Raw genomic sequence first — 13,798 nt, 5'->3', positions numbered from 1 at the left:
TCAATAATCATAAAAAAACAAAGGATACCGTTAGCATTCATATTTATAATACAGGGAATCAGACTTTTTCTTAAACATTCCCTCATGAGAATCATTTCCTGCCATTGAAACACATAGGCCTGGTTTGTTTGATGTAATGTCAGATTCCCTATTTTATAAAGAGAGGCCATACACTCAAATAACAAATGCTAATGTAGCTTATACTTTGTTCAAAAAACATCTTTTGTCTACAAAAATTCACATTGTGATTCTCAAATGTTTCAAAGTTGCCTGACTTTCAGCATTTTTATGTGTATGTGAAGTATATCTAGATAATAGTCTTTCTTATTCTCTTTGACATAACCTCCTAATACTGTTACCCTAACAGTGTACATCCAATCCAATGTACTCGGTGTACATTAATTTAGTGCTAATTTATGTATATTAAACTTTATCTAAGAAATGGTTATCCATTCTACTGGATTGTATGTATAAACAATATTTCTAGTTTAGGTATACTGCACATGAATAAATGTTAATTTCTGACTCTTACATCCCATAGGTCTGTATCTCCACGTTCACCAAGCCGCTCCCCTGCACGTTCTCCTGCGCGATCTCCTGCTCGACGCTTGGATGAAACTGATGAGTCACAGTTAGAAAGATTATATAAGCCAGTGTTTGTTATGAAACCTGTCTCCTTCAAATGTGCCGAAGGGCAAACTGCAAGATTTGACTTAAAAGTTGTTGGAAGACCAATGCCAGAGACATTTTGGTTCCACAACGGTAATTATATTATGGAATTAGTCAACATTAAAAATATAAAGCCAGGAGTTATTTTGAAATGTTTTACTATCTGAGACTCTGTACCTCAACCCCCTGCTATCATTTTAACTCCCAGAACATTCTTAAGCCTTTGCAAATGTGTCAAATTTGCACCAAATGGCTTCTGTAGTTTTTGTTACTTTAACATTATTAGTGTGTTCTAACATGGTATTTATCTTTTGTTCTTAACAGACAGTGATTTAGTGTTTTAGCATTTTTAGATAAATATTCTTTTATATAATATACAATAATTAATTATTAACTTTAATAATAATATACAATTTTAGTTAAGAAAAAAATTCACAAATTGCTTGTTTGACCTAGGATATTCTACCTAAAATCACAAAATATTATCAAGTCTCCCTTAGTTTTTCTAGGGGAAATTTGTCTGGATAATGAAGTACAATGAAAGTGGTATTGATAGCAATATTGAAATATATAATATGTACTTAATATTTTGTTTTGATTTTTAGGTCAGCAAATAGTTAATGACTATACACATAAAATTGTCATAAAGGAAGATGGCACACAGTCCCTTATCATAGTCCCAGCAATGCCAACTGATTCTGGGGAATGGACAGTCATTGCTCAAAACAGAGCTGGAAAAACTTCAGTCTCCATGACATTGACCGTAGAAGGTAAGAGTACCTCTAAACTGTACATTACATCTAAGCTTCTAATAAAGAAGCCTAGGATTAGAATGTCTAATGCAAAATGTATTTTTTCCTCTGCAGCAAAAGAACACTTGCAAAGACCACAGTTTGTGGAGAAACTGAAGAATGTCAGTGTAAAGGAAGGCTCCAAACTAGAAATGTCAGTTAAAGCTGTTGGTAACCCCAACCCAGATATTGTGTGGCTGAAAAACAGCGATATCATTGCTCCTCACAAATTTCCTAATATAAAGTGAGTACATAACTCATTTGGTTTATCACCTTTTATACCACAAAACGAATAAATTACTTATATATTACCTCTCCTTTTCCATTGCAGAATTGAAGGAAATAAGGGACAAGCAGCACTTAAGATTGAATCTACACGTGGACATGATTCTGCTTGGTATACTGCCACTGCGATTAACAAAGCCGGACGTGACACTACTAGATGCAAAGTCAATGTAGATGTTGAGTTTGCTGAACCTGAACCTGAAAGAAAACTAATCATTCCTAAGGGCACCTACAAAGCTAAAGAGATTGCAGCACCAGAGTTAGAGCCACTTCATTTACGTTATGGCCAAGAGCAATGGGAAGAAGGAGACCTGTATGACAAAGAAAAGCAACAGAAACCCTTCTTTAAGAAAAAGCTTACTTCAGTCAGGCTCAAACAATTTGGACCATCACACTTTGAGTGCCGACTTACACCAATTGGGGACCCAACCATGGTTGTTGAATGGCTCCATGATGGAAAGCCATTGGCGGCTGCCAACAGGCTTCGGATGGTGAATGAATTTGGATACTGTAGTCTTGATTTTGAGGTAGCCTACCCTAGAGACAGTGGTGTTATTACTTGCCGGGCAACTAACAAATATGGAACAGATCACACCTCTGCCACCTTAATTGTAAAAGACGAAAAGAGTCTTGTTGAGGAGTCTCAGTTGCCAGAAGGCAGGCGAGGTATGCAGAGAATTGAAGAGCTGGAAAGGCTAGCTCATGAAGGTGCACTTGCAGGAGTGACAATAGATGTAAAGGAAAAACAAAAACCAGAAATTGTTTTGTTCCCTGAACCCGCTAGAGTTTATGAAGGAGAAATTGCACGTTTCCGTTGCCGTGTTACTGGATATCCTCAGCCAAAAGTAAACTGGTACCTTAATGGACAGCTCATCCGTAAAAGCAAACGATTTAGACTTCGTTATGATGGCATATACTACCTTGAAATTGTTGACTGTAAATCCTATGATTCAGGTGAGGTGAAGGTCACTGCTGAAAACCCTGAAAGTGTTACTGAACATGTCGTGAAACTAGAAATTCAACAGAAAGAAGATTTCAGATCAGTTCTTAGGAGAACACATGAGCCAAAGGTTGCTCCTCCCCCAACAGAGTCAGGAAAACTTCCATTCGAAATTAAAAAAGTGGCTGAACCAGGGACAAAGGAATTTGTAAAACTTAAAAGGGCTGAAAGAATTACCCATGATAAAATCACTGAAGAATCAGAAGAACTGCGCAGCAAATTTAAACGTAGGACTGAGGAAGGGTATTATGAAGCTATTACTGCAGTTGAACTGAAATCTCGCAGAAAAGATGAATCATATGAAGACATGCTCAAAAAGACAAAGGATGAGCTTCTTCATGTGACAAAAGAACTGACTGAGGAAGAAAAGAAAGCCCTTGAAGCTGAGGGTAAAATCACTATTCCAACTTTCAAACCAGACAAAATTGAGCTTTCTCCAAGTATGGAAGCACCTAAGATTTTTGAGAGAATCCAAAGTCAAACAGTTGCCCAGGGAGGTGAAGCTCATTTCCGTGTACGGGTTGTTGGAAAACCTGATCCAGAATGTCAGTGGTTTAAAAATGGTGTCAAAGTTGAAAGGTCTGATCGCATCTACTGGTACTGGCCAGAAGACAATGTGTGTGAATTAGTCATTAGAGATGTTGTGGCTGAAGACTCTGCTAGCATCATGGTGAAGGCCATCAATGTAGCTGGAGAAACCTCAAGCCATGCATTTTTGCTTGTACAAGGTGAGATAAAGCTTTGTGTTAAATATACTAGCATAACATTTTTCTGGGCTGTATTATGACATTTTTTTTCTACCTGCAGGCAAACAATTGATAACATTTACACAAGATTTAGAAGACCTGACAGCAAAAGAAAAAGACACCATGGCTACCTTTGAGTGTGAAACATCAGAGCCATTTATAAAGGTTAAATGGTACAAGAATGGTGTGGAGATTCACTCTGGAGATAAGTACAGAATGCATTCTGACAGAAAGGCCCATTTCCTTTCTGTTTTTACAATTGACATGTCAGATGCTGACGAATACAGTTGTGTCCTTAAAGAAGATGAATCTGTGAGATCAACTGCCAAACTTATAGTTGAAGGTAATATAATCTGGTATTTTAATCTAACTAAATAGGATAAAGAAAGTAGCAACCAAGGGTGGTTTTAAGTCATGAAAATAAACATATATCCTTGTACTACAGGTACTCCTGTTGAGTTTATTAAAGAGCTTGAAGATATTGAAGTTTCAGAAACACTAACCGGAGAACTGGAATGCATTGTTTCTCTTGAAGACGCAGAGGGTAAATGGTATCATGGTGATACTGAAATAAAATCAAATAGCAAATTTGTGATTACCTCCCGCAGAGGACGGCATGTTCTTACTATTAAAGACGTTACAAAGGAAGATCAAGGAGAATATAGCTTTGTGGTTGCTGGGAAGAAGACCTCTGCACACCTCAAAGTGAAACGTAAGTTATATTTCTTACATATTTACCTGTAAATAATTTTTATTGTCATATATGCCAACTGATTATTATTTTTTTTTTAAATATGCAGCTCGTCCCATTTCAATTCTGCAAGGACTTTCTGATCAGAAAGTATGTGAAGGTGACATTGCTCAACTTGAGGTTAAAGTGTCCCTTGAAAATGCAGAAGGAGTGTGGCTTAAAGATGGAGAGGAGATCCAGCCCAGTGATCGCATCCATATAGTAATTGACAAACAGTCACACATGTTACTTATTGAAGATGCCACAGCTGATGATGTCGGAAAATATACTTTCACTGTCCCAGGTCTTGATCTATCCACATCTGGAAGACTGTCTGTTTACAGTAAGTGGGAAAACCCAAAGGAAATATATTATGTTATTACCTATGTTGGCAGTTCTCAAACTTATATTTGCTTGTTGCCTTTAAAGGTGTTGAGATTGTAATACCTCTGAAAGATGTCCATGCCATAGAAGGAACAAAGGCTGTACTTGAATGTAAAGTTTCAGTTCCTGATTTATCATCTTCTAAATGGTCTATAAATGATCATCCAGTCAAACTCGATGACCGTATACAAGCTATTGCCAAAGGAGCAAAGCAAAGACTGGTATTCTCAAGAGCACATGCTTCTGATGAAGGAGAAGTCAAACTTATGATTGGAAAAGTGGAGACTAGCTGCAACCTTACTGTAGAAAGTAAGTATTTTTTTTATTCAAGTGAGTTATTTATCCTTGTTTAAAATTTACAGGAAAAAAAAAAACACTTCACAGCATAAAGAGAATTTGTTTACAACAATTTAAAACCAAATTCTTACCTAGTCAGTAGTTAAAACATGGTAGGCCTGTGTTACTCATAGTTACCATTCTTTCTAAATTCAGAAATCCACAAGCTGTCAGTATGCAAATAGTTCCCTAACTCATGACATTAGGTAGATAACTTGTTATATTATTTGTGATAAATTCCACTGTTTTACATTTTGTGCCTTTAAAACAAGTATCAATCATGAGTCTCATGTTTCTAGTTTGTAAAAAAATGCTTTAACACTGGCTTTTTTTTTATACAGAAATTACCATCATCAGAGGACTGAGTGATCAAACATGCACAGAGACACAAAATGTTATCCTGGAAGTTGAACTTTCCCATGCTGGAATTGATGCCTTGTGGCTTTTCAAGAATGATGAGCTCAAACCAAGTCCTAAATACAAGATTGAATCCAAGGGAAAAATATACACTCTAACAATTACAAACATGATGAAGGATGAGGAAGGCCAATATACCTTCTTTGCTGGAGAACAGCAAACTAGTGGAAAAGTTACTGTTTCAGGTATTGACCACAATCATGGAATATGGAACACTGCCATTCCTATATGCACTTAAATTAATAAACTTTTTGCTCTTTCCTTTTGTGCCTGTAGGTGGAGCTATAAGCAAACCACTTGTGGATCTCACAGTTGCTGAATCTCAGAAAGCTGTTTTTGAGTGTGAAGTGGCAAACCCAGACTCCAAAGGACAATGGCTTAGAGAAGGAAAGCCAATAAGTTTCAGTGACAGCATCAAATGTGAATCCATAGGCAGGAAGAGACAACTTATAATTCCTATTAGCAAACTTGAAGATATTGGTGAATACACCTACCAAGTAGCAACCTCAAAGACCTCTGCAAAGTTGAAGGTTGAAGGTTAGTATGTTTAATCTTTCGGTGTTTAATTATTTTGCTTAACTTCAGTCCCATTTGATTTGAAAAAGATAAATCAATTTGATTGTTAAGCTCAAATTGATTACCTTTTTTACTATTCAAAAACATTTTATATTTTAGAAATGTATCAATAGAGGTTACACCCAAAAAGCAAGGCACTATGTTTTTCTAAACAGCAATCAGAACAGACCTTTAGACTGTCCTTTTACATTTAAAATTAATTGAAAAAGAAGTGCAGAAATTGTAAACATGTTAATGTCTAATAAAATGTATAACATTTACTTATTTAAATATGAAAATTTATTTTCTGCTATACCTAAAGAAAATAAATCCAAATAAGCTAATAATTTCCTTTAACATTTGATACATTTTTTAAATAAAAAAAATATTTACACATAGTTTACTCAGTGCTCAGTGCTTTTGATTTGATTCGTTGTGCAGATATAATCATAAATAAAGTGCACCTAGTAAAGCGAGTAAAATTTGGGTCTAGAATTTTTTTTCTGTTAGATATGTTTATAAAAAACAAACAAAAAACACAGTAGTACAGACATACAGAAGTCTTTGCTCTTGCTACTAATTTTATAAATTGATATATTCTAGCTGTTAAAATTAAGAAGACACTAAAGAACCAGACTGTGACAGAGACCCAGGATGCTATATTCAGTGTGGAACTTACTCACCCTGATGTGAAGGGAGCCCAGTGGATCAAAAATGGAATCGAACTACAATCCAATGACAAATATGAAATCACAGTTGATGGACCAGTGCATACTTTGAGAGTCAAAAACTGTGTTGTTCCAGACGAGTCTGTTTACAGTTTCAAGCTTGGCAAAATTGGAGCAAATGCAAGACTTCATGTTGAAAGTAAGTCAATAAACTTCAAAGGAAAAAAATGAAAATTTCTTGTCTGTCTAGTCCCTCTCAGCCTCAGAACAGATATTTGAAGTTTAGAATTTATTCTGCCAAAATATGTTATATGTTTATATATTTACACTCTATTGGGTGCCCTCTATTCCTCCAAATTATGTAAGCACAAGAGATCCCACCAATATCATGTTACTATATAGAGAGCTTCCAAACAAGACATTCCATATTTCTTTGAATTCTTCTTTGAATATTAGATAATTTTTTACAAATGAGATATTACAGCCAGCTAATGGTAATGTGGTATATGGTTTTGTTTGCATTTTTATGTCATGTAATGGCTCAAAACAAAGTGTCAATGTTGAGGAAAATTAAGCTTTTTATTTTATTTTCCAGCTGTTAAAATCATTAAAAAACCCAAGGATGTGACCGCTCTAGAAAATGCACCAGCTACATTTGAACTCAGTGTTTCTCATGATACTGTGCCAGTAAAATGGTTGTTCAAAAACGTGGAGCTAAAACCAAGCGACAAGCATAAGATTGTATCAGAGCGCAAAGTCCACAAACTCATCCTGAAGAACGTGACTCCTGAAGATGCTGGAGAATACACCGCAGTGGTTGGACAGTTGGAATGCAAAGCTAAACTTTTTGTGGAGAGTAAGCACATTTTATTTATGACATTCCATCACAATTTCTAATATGCTAGGTCTATAAACACATTCCTTTACAGACATTTATTGTGCATCAATAAAAGTCTTGTAATTAGTTGAGGCCCTTTCTATGGTGCAATTTACTGCAGAAATATTGGCTTGCACTTATTGCACTTCCAAACCCAAAAAAATGTGTGCTAGTGAAATTGATTTAAATGCTCTGGTAAATAATCGATTACTTTTTCTTCTATTTCAGGATTACATATTACCAAGACTATGAAGAACATTGAAGTCCCTGAAACCAAAACAGCCTCATTCCAGTGTGAGGTGTCTCATTTTAATGTTCCATCCATCTGGCTTAAGAATGGAGTTGAAATTGAAATGAGTGAGAGGTTTAAGATTGTGGTTCAGGGTAAACTTCATCAACTGATAATCATGAACACAAGTAGCGAAGATTCCGCTGAGTACACATTTGTCTGTGGAAATGACAAAGTCAGCGCGACTCTTACTGTGAAACGTATGTATAATTTGAAAGTATTTATTTCCCATTTTCATTGCATATTTATAGATTTTCAAGGCACCCAGTTCCAGGAGTCAACGACTAAGTCCTATATGATTATTTTTTTTATATACTTGTAAAATGTATTCCAGTACTGTTGAAGAGCAGAATTTAAAGAAAGTCCATTTGACATGAGAAATTTAATCTGTCATTGGTACTATTAGTACCATTTCTGGGATCCTTTTGCGAATAGTAGTCCCAGAAGTTATTCTGATGTTTCAGCTTGTCTGAGTCAAAGTTTAGAGATGAGGAATTTTGACACTTTTGTGATACTCATTTATAGCATACTTGGTTGTACAGACTTTTTGGCCAGATTTGTTACGCAGGTGCCACTGTATAGCCAGAATATTATCCATTCTCATGGATTACATTGGTATTTGAGATGAACTTTAAATGCATTTCAATCGTTTGTAAAGGGTGTGCTAATGAAAGTTTGAAATTTTAAACTGTTGCTGTTTGTTACCTCCTGCTGTTACTGGTTGGACTATACCATGACTATAGTATAAATTCATAAATGTCCTTTCAATTAAGTTGGTGATATTTTATGCTAAAATGTATCCCTACTTTTACAGCTATTCTGATTACATCCATGTTGAAAGACATTAATGCTGAAGAAAAAGATACTATTACTTTTGAAGTAACTGTAAATCATGAAGGCATCACCTATAAATGGTTGAAGAATGGTGTTGAAATCAAGTCTACAGATCGTTGCCAGATTAAAGCCAGACAACATACTCATTCCCTTACTATCAGAAATGTCCACTTTGGTGATGCTGCAGAATACAGCTTTGTTGCTGGAAATGCAGTCTCTAAAGCTACCTTATATGTTGAAGGTAAATTGTTCTTTACAAAGGTTAAACCTTTAAAACATTGAATATTTTTTTTATAAAGTTTAATATTTAATAAACAACACAGATGACCAAGCATCCGTATTCATCCTTTACTTTGCCCACAAATATTACCTGTTTTGAAAATTAAATATTCTGCTATGTTTCTCTCTAGCACGTCACATTGAATTCAGAAAGCAAATTAGGGAAATTAAAGTTCTTGAAAAGAAGAGAGCAACATTTGAGTGTGAAATTTCTGAACCCGACTTGCTTGTTCAGTGGATGAAAGATGGCCAAGAACTTCAGGTTACAGACAGGTACACATTTTTTATATTTGATAATTGCAGGTAATGCAACATTTTTTGCAGGGTGAATGCAGTTAAATGTTTTTTTTTTGTTTTTTACATATTCAGAGTGAAGATTCAGAGTGAAAGATATGTTCATCGTCTTGTGATTCCCTCTGTTCGTATGTCTGATGCTGGACAGTACTCAGTGGTTGCTGGTGGAAACATGTCCACAGCCAACTTAAACGTTGAAGGACGTGATGTTCGCATCACAACAGCCCGCAAACAGATTCAGGTAATTGCTTTTAGAGGAATTCTTCAATATCATATTATTATAAAAAAAATTTCTCTTCACATATAGCAACATTATAATGGACACAAGGTGTTACTGTAATGGTATCAAAAACCAACAAATCACCTACAAATGTTATTGTTCTTAGGCTGTTGAGAGACAGAGGGCAGTGGTTGAATTTGAGGTCAATGAAGACGATGTGGATGGCCGCTGGTTAAAGGATGGCATTGACATTAACTTCCACATTGAAGAAAGATATGAGTACATAGTTGAAAGACGTGTACATCGCATCTACATCTCTGAAACCAGGATGAGTGACAGTGGAGAATATACTTTCTTGGCTGGAAGAAATAGAAGCTCTGTAACACTTTATGTGAATGGTGAGTAATGTATTTGTCCCAAAAAATAAACATTCAACCTTGTTTATGTCAGGAAAACAACATCCTATATTAGTTTATTGAAAGATATATTGTAGTTCACTATATCTTATTATAGTTACTAATATATATATATATATATATATATATATTAGTTCATTTATAACATAAGAAAAATAGTAAATTGTTTTAAAAAAGAACCATTTTTACGCACAAATATATTCCATATTTTCCATATTTGCTAAATATATAATTTTGCACAGTTATTTATTTAAATATATATGATCTGCTAACAGAGATTTTCTCTTGTTAACAGCTCCGGAACCTCCTGTTATAATTAAAAAGCTGGAGGATGTGCACGTGGAATCTGGCAAACCAGCTCGCTTCTGTACTGTAGTGTCTGGTAGGCCACAACCGACTGTTGCTTGGTTCAAAGATTCAACAAAGCTTTCTCCTGGTTTCAAATGCAAGTTCCTGCATGATGGGGAAGAATATACACTATTGCTCATTGAAGCATTCCCTGAGGATGCTGCCCTGTACACATGTGAAGCCAGCAATGATTCTGGAATGGCCAGTACCTCTGCTACTCTTGTAGTTGAAGGTAAGAAGCATTTAAAAATTAATACCTGAATAATTATGTACTCACTGGTTAGTTATTAGGTTAATTTAATCCTCTAACAAGCTTGAAAACATGCTAAATAAATATTTATAATGTGTATTACCATGTATGCATAGCTTTGGTATCATCAAAATCATAGTTAGTTGATATTGTTTGGTTGTGAAAGATTTTTAGAAATCCCCAATGTTTGGGTCAACTGTTGTTGTCCTGTTTTATACTGGTAATGCCATATAATTAGTCATGGTTTCTTGAATTACAAAATAAATTTAATAGTGATATTAAAATATTTTTATATGTTTTTAGTAATGCAAAGGTCTGTACACATGGCTTAACAGTAAATGTGTTGTGGTTAAATTTTTTTTTAGTTCCAGAAGTAGTGTCCCCTGATCTAGAGGCACCAGTTTACCCTCCTGAGATCATCACACCTATCCGAGCTACTATTACTGCTGAAGGGCAACCTGCAATCTTCCAGTGCCGTGTATCTGGCTCAGGTTTGTTCACAACATGTGTTGGATTTACTTCAAACTTTTGTTAGGATTATGTATGCATTAAAATGTACATATGTTTTGTATTGTAAGAACATTATTAATTACCATCTTATTTCACCTTTTATAGGGTAATTATATGACCTTATCTCATAACAACCATTTTTCATTATGTAGCATTGTGAAGTACATGTCAAATAATATGTATTTTGCCAAAACACAGATTTAAAGGTCTCCTGGTACAGCAAAGACAAAGAGATCAAGCCATCTCGCTTCTTTAAAATGACTCAGTTTGAAGACACATATCAGCTTGAGATCGCTGAAGCCTATGCTGAAGATGAAGGCACCTACACTTTCGCTGCAAGCAATTCTCTTGGCCAGGTCTCTTGCACTGCAAACCTGAGACTGGAAGGTAAGTACAAAACAGATTTTATAGTGCACTATATATATATATATGTGGACCGTTTAACAAACTGTGCTAATATAGTCTTTGTCTTTCATTGACAACCAAGTCCACTAATTGAATAATTGTCTTCAGTTTAAGCATACATATTCTTGTCCAGAATATGGGATAGTCATATAATTTTTCTTCATCATTGTCAGTGTTTCTTCCCTTGTCCACTGTCATTTCATTCTTTTCTCTTCTTTGCTATGTACTCCTACCCCTCATATATTTACATCTTCTTGATTGTATATATTAAAGGTGCAGTCTTTCTGTGTCACACTAAACCCAAAGAAATAAGAGAAATACACATATTATCATTTATAAATCATTTATAAAAAGCATAGGAAAAATTGAAATACACCATTCACTATTCCATCATTAGTATCAATAATAACAATTTTTAGATCAATTCAAAACAGCTGGTTTTGCCTGGGAAATGTTAGGCTTTAGTTAAATTTTGGGAAACAGTAGGCTTTATTAAGGTATTACGCTGCTCATCAAATCTCCTTGATGGTGCTCACACATTTGTGCTTATTTAAAAGCCCCTTACTTAAGTAAGCACTGTCAAATGTCAAAGTGTATCCTGATTTCTGTGTAACCTATTACTTTATTAAAAGGCTAATGGTTTTTAAACTCTATTTAAATTGGAACTTTTTTCATGGACTCTTGCACCTTTTCCTTTACATACTTTATATTAATATATTTTGCTATAACAGAGTTTCCCTTCAGTGCAGTCATAATAGCCTACATACAATTTTAATCACTCTTGTTGCAATGATATACACAATTGTGAAAGCCAATGTTCTAAAAAAAGTTTGACATGCTTCTTTTTAGGCCTTAAAAATTATGCGGATTTAACAACTGATCCCCAGTGGCAGATTACTTCACCTGGGTCATTTAAGAAGGAAGTGGTTGCTCAAATTCCTGTCTTCATCCAGCCTATTTCTAGTTGTGCCGTACAGAGTGGGGAAACAGTACGCTTTGTGGCAAGGATTTCTGGAATGCCAAAGCCAGAAATTATGTGGTTTCACAACCAAAAGGCCATTCTTTCATCCAAAAATATTGTCTTTCATTTTGATGAGTCTACAAACACTGCTCTACTTATTATAGTTGATGCATTCATCGAACATGCTGGGGTTTATACGTGCACAGCAAGAAATAGTGCTGGTGAAGTTTCCTGTGCAGCCACCTTAACAGTAACTTCTGAAGGTAAAGCCCCACCTTCTAGTGCAGTTTAATATTAGACTGTCATTTACACTCTTACTAACATTTTTTCACTCTATGTCTATATTTGCACCTCTTGTTTTGGAAAGTTTTCCACTTTACTTTCACAACTTTAGCATTTATTTTCCAAACCTATTCAAATGGCACCAATTGTAACACAGGACATCTTTTAACCTCTTCACTTCACAAACTCACTTTCCTGAATCAGTTTCTTTACGCATCTAGAGCATTGCCTAAAGCATATCACTGCAATGTTGGAAAACATTTTAGATTTGAACCAACCGCTTAGTATGATTAACTCAATGAGCCAACTTTGTTTAAACTATCTAATATATCCAAATTATTTCAATCCAGTAGTCAAACAGGTGTCACTCTTACTTTGGACCAATAAAGAGCATTCTTTGTCAGAATTTTGGAAAGCGACAACGAAAGAAGATGCAACCTTCTGTGTCAGCATGAATTTCCAATTCTTCATCCTTTGTCATTCTTTGTAAACAAGCATGCAACGTGGGCATGCGTTGTTCTCAAGTGGTCTGTTTAAGTCTTCTTGATCAACCTATTTGTTTTAATCATAAGGATGAATGGACAATTTAGTTGTTAATTTTCTTTTTTTTTTTTTTTGTTTTTTTGTTTCACCTGATTACACAGTGAAATCCATAGTTAGTCAAAGCTTTACCAGCTCTCCGAAAAATGTAAAAGAATCTGTCAGCACGCAGTCAGTGTCAGAAGCAACAATATATTTAAAAGAATTTAAATCAGTTCAAGCTGATGGTGTACAGGTTTTTGAAAGCGTTTCTGAAAGCTGCTCTGTAGCTGCATCATCATCATCATCATTGAAAACAAAAGAACACTTTGAAGAGGCCATCACCCAAAGTTCAAAAGAACAGGTTTCTGAAACTAAAGCTGAGGTGCAAGACATCAGTGATCAAGCACCGAAGATATTGCTTAAACTACATGATATGACAGTGAAGGTTGGCGAAGTAGCCCAGTTTATATGCGCCGTAGAAGAGGCCAATTTGGAAGTTACCTGGAAGCATGAAAACGAAACCATAGAAGACACCAAAAGAGTGAAAACATCTAGGAATGGAAATGTTATGTTACTTACCATAGAAAACGTTCAGCTAACAGATCAAGGCACATACAGTTGTACACTTTCCAATGCCTCTGGAGAGAAGACAACTTCTGCAGTACTAACCGTAGAAGGTGGCTATTTTGATATTGCTGTTTTCATATGCTCAAGATTAGAAAAAATTATG

At 35.2% G+C, this 13,798-nt stretch overlaps 1 protein-coding gene across 1 annotated transcript in view; it reads left to right on the top strand.

Annotated features, from left to right (window-relative positions):
* TTN (titin) overlaps positions 1 to 13,798 on the top strand; it is a 229,257-nt gene that overhangs the window by 24,884 nt on the left and 190,575 nt on the right. Inside the window, exons 22-42 of the mRNA XM_072418400.1 lie at positions 542 to 762; positions 1,275 to 1,439; positions 1,536 to 1,704; positions 1,792 to 3,473; positions 3,553 to 3,834; positions 3,937 to 4,203; positions 4,292 to 4,564; positions 4,651 to 4,914; positions 5,283 to 5,543; positions 5,635 to 5,895; positions 6,517 to 6,780; positions 7,177 to 7,437; positions 7,687 to 7,947; positions 8,562 to 8,822; positions 8,992 to 9,133; positions 9,230 to 9,395; positions 9,541 to 9,772; positions 10,086 to 10,370; positions 10,754 to 10,879; positions 11,097 to 11,285; positions 12,153 to 12,527. Of these exons, the coding sequence (XP_072274501.1) occupies positions 542 to 762; positions 1,275 to 1,439; positions 1,536 to 1,704; positions 1,792 to 3,473; positions 3,553 to 3,834; positions 3,937 to 4,203; positions 4,292 to 4,564; positions 4,651 to 4,914; positions 5,283 to 5,543; positions 5,635 to 5,895; positions 6,517 to 6,780; positions 7,177 to 7,437; positions 7,687 to 7,947; positions 8,562 to 8,822; positions 8,992 to 9,133; positions 9,230 to 9,395; positions 9,541 to 9,772; positions 10,086 to 10,370; positions 10,754 to 10,879; positions 11,097 to 11,285; positions 12,153 to 12,527 (6,407 nt within the window). The remainder of the gene's footprint in view (positions 1 to 541; positions 763 to 1,274; positions 1,440 to 1,535; positions 1,705 to 1,791; positions 3,474 to 3,552; positions 3,835 to 3,936; positions 4,204 to 4,291; positions 4,565 to 4,650; positions 4,915 to 5,282; positions 5,544 to 5,634; positions 5,896 to 6,516; positions 6,781 to 7,176; positions 7,438 to 7,686; positions 7,948 to 8,561; positions 8,823 to 8,991; positions 9,134 to 9,229; positions 9,396 to 9,540; positions 9,773 to 10,085; positions 10,371 to 10,753; positions 10,880 to 11,096; positions 11,286 to 12,152; positions 12,528 to 13,798) is intronic.

This window comes from Pyxicephalus adspersus, chromosome 7 (genome assembly GCF_032062135.1).
Source record: "Pyxicephalus adspersus chromosome 7, UCB_Pads_2.0, whole genome shotgun sequence".
In the NCBI taxonomy this organism is placed as follows: Eukaryota; Metazoa; Chordata; class Amphibia; order Anura; family Pyxicephalidae; genus Pyxicephalus; species Pyxicephalus adspersus.
The sequence above is the reverse complement of the archived record's forward strand: the minus strand, read 5'-3'. Positions and strand labels throughout refer to the sequence as shown.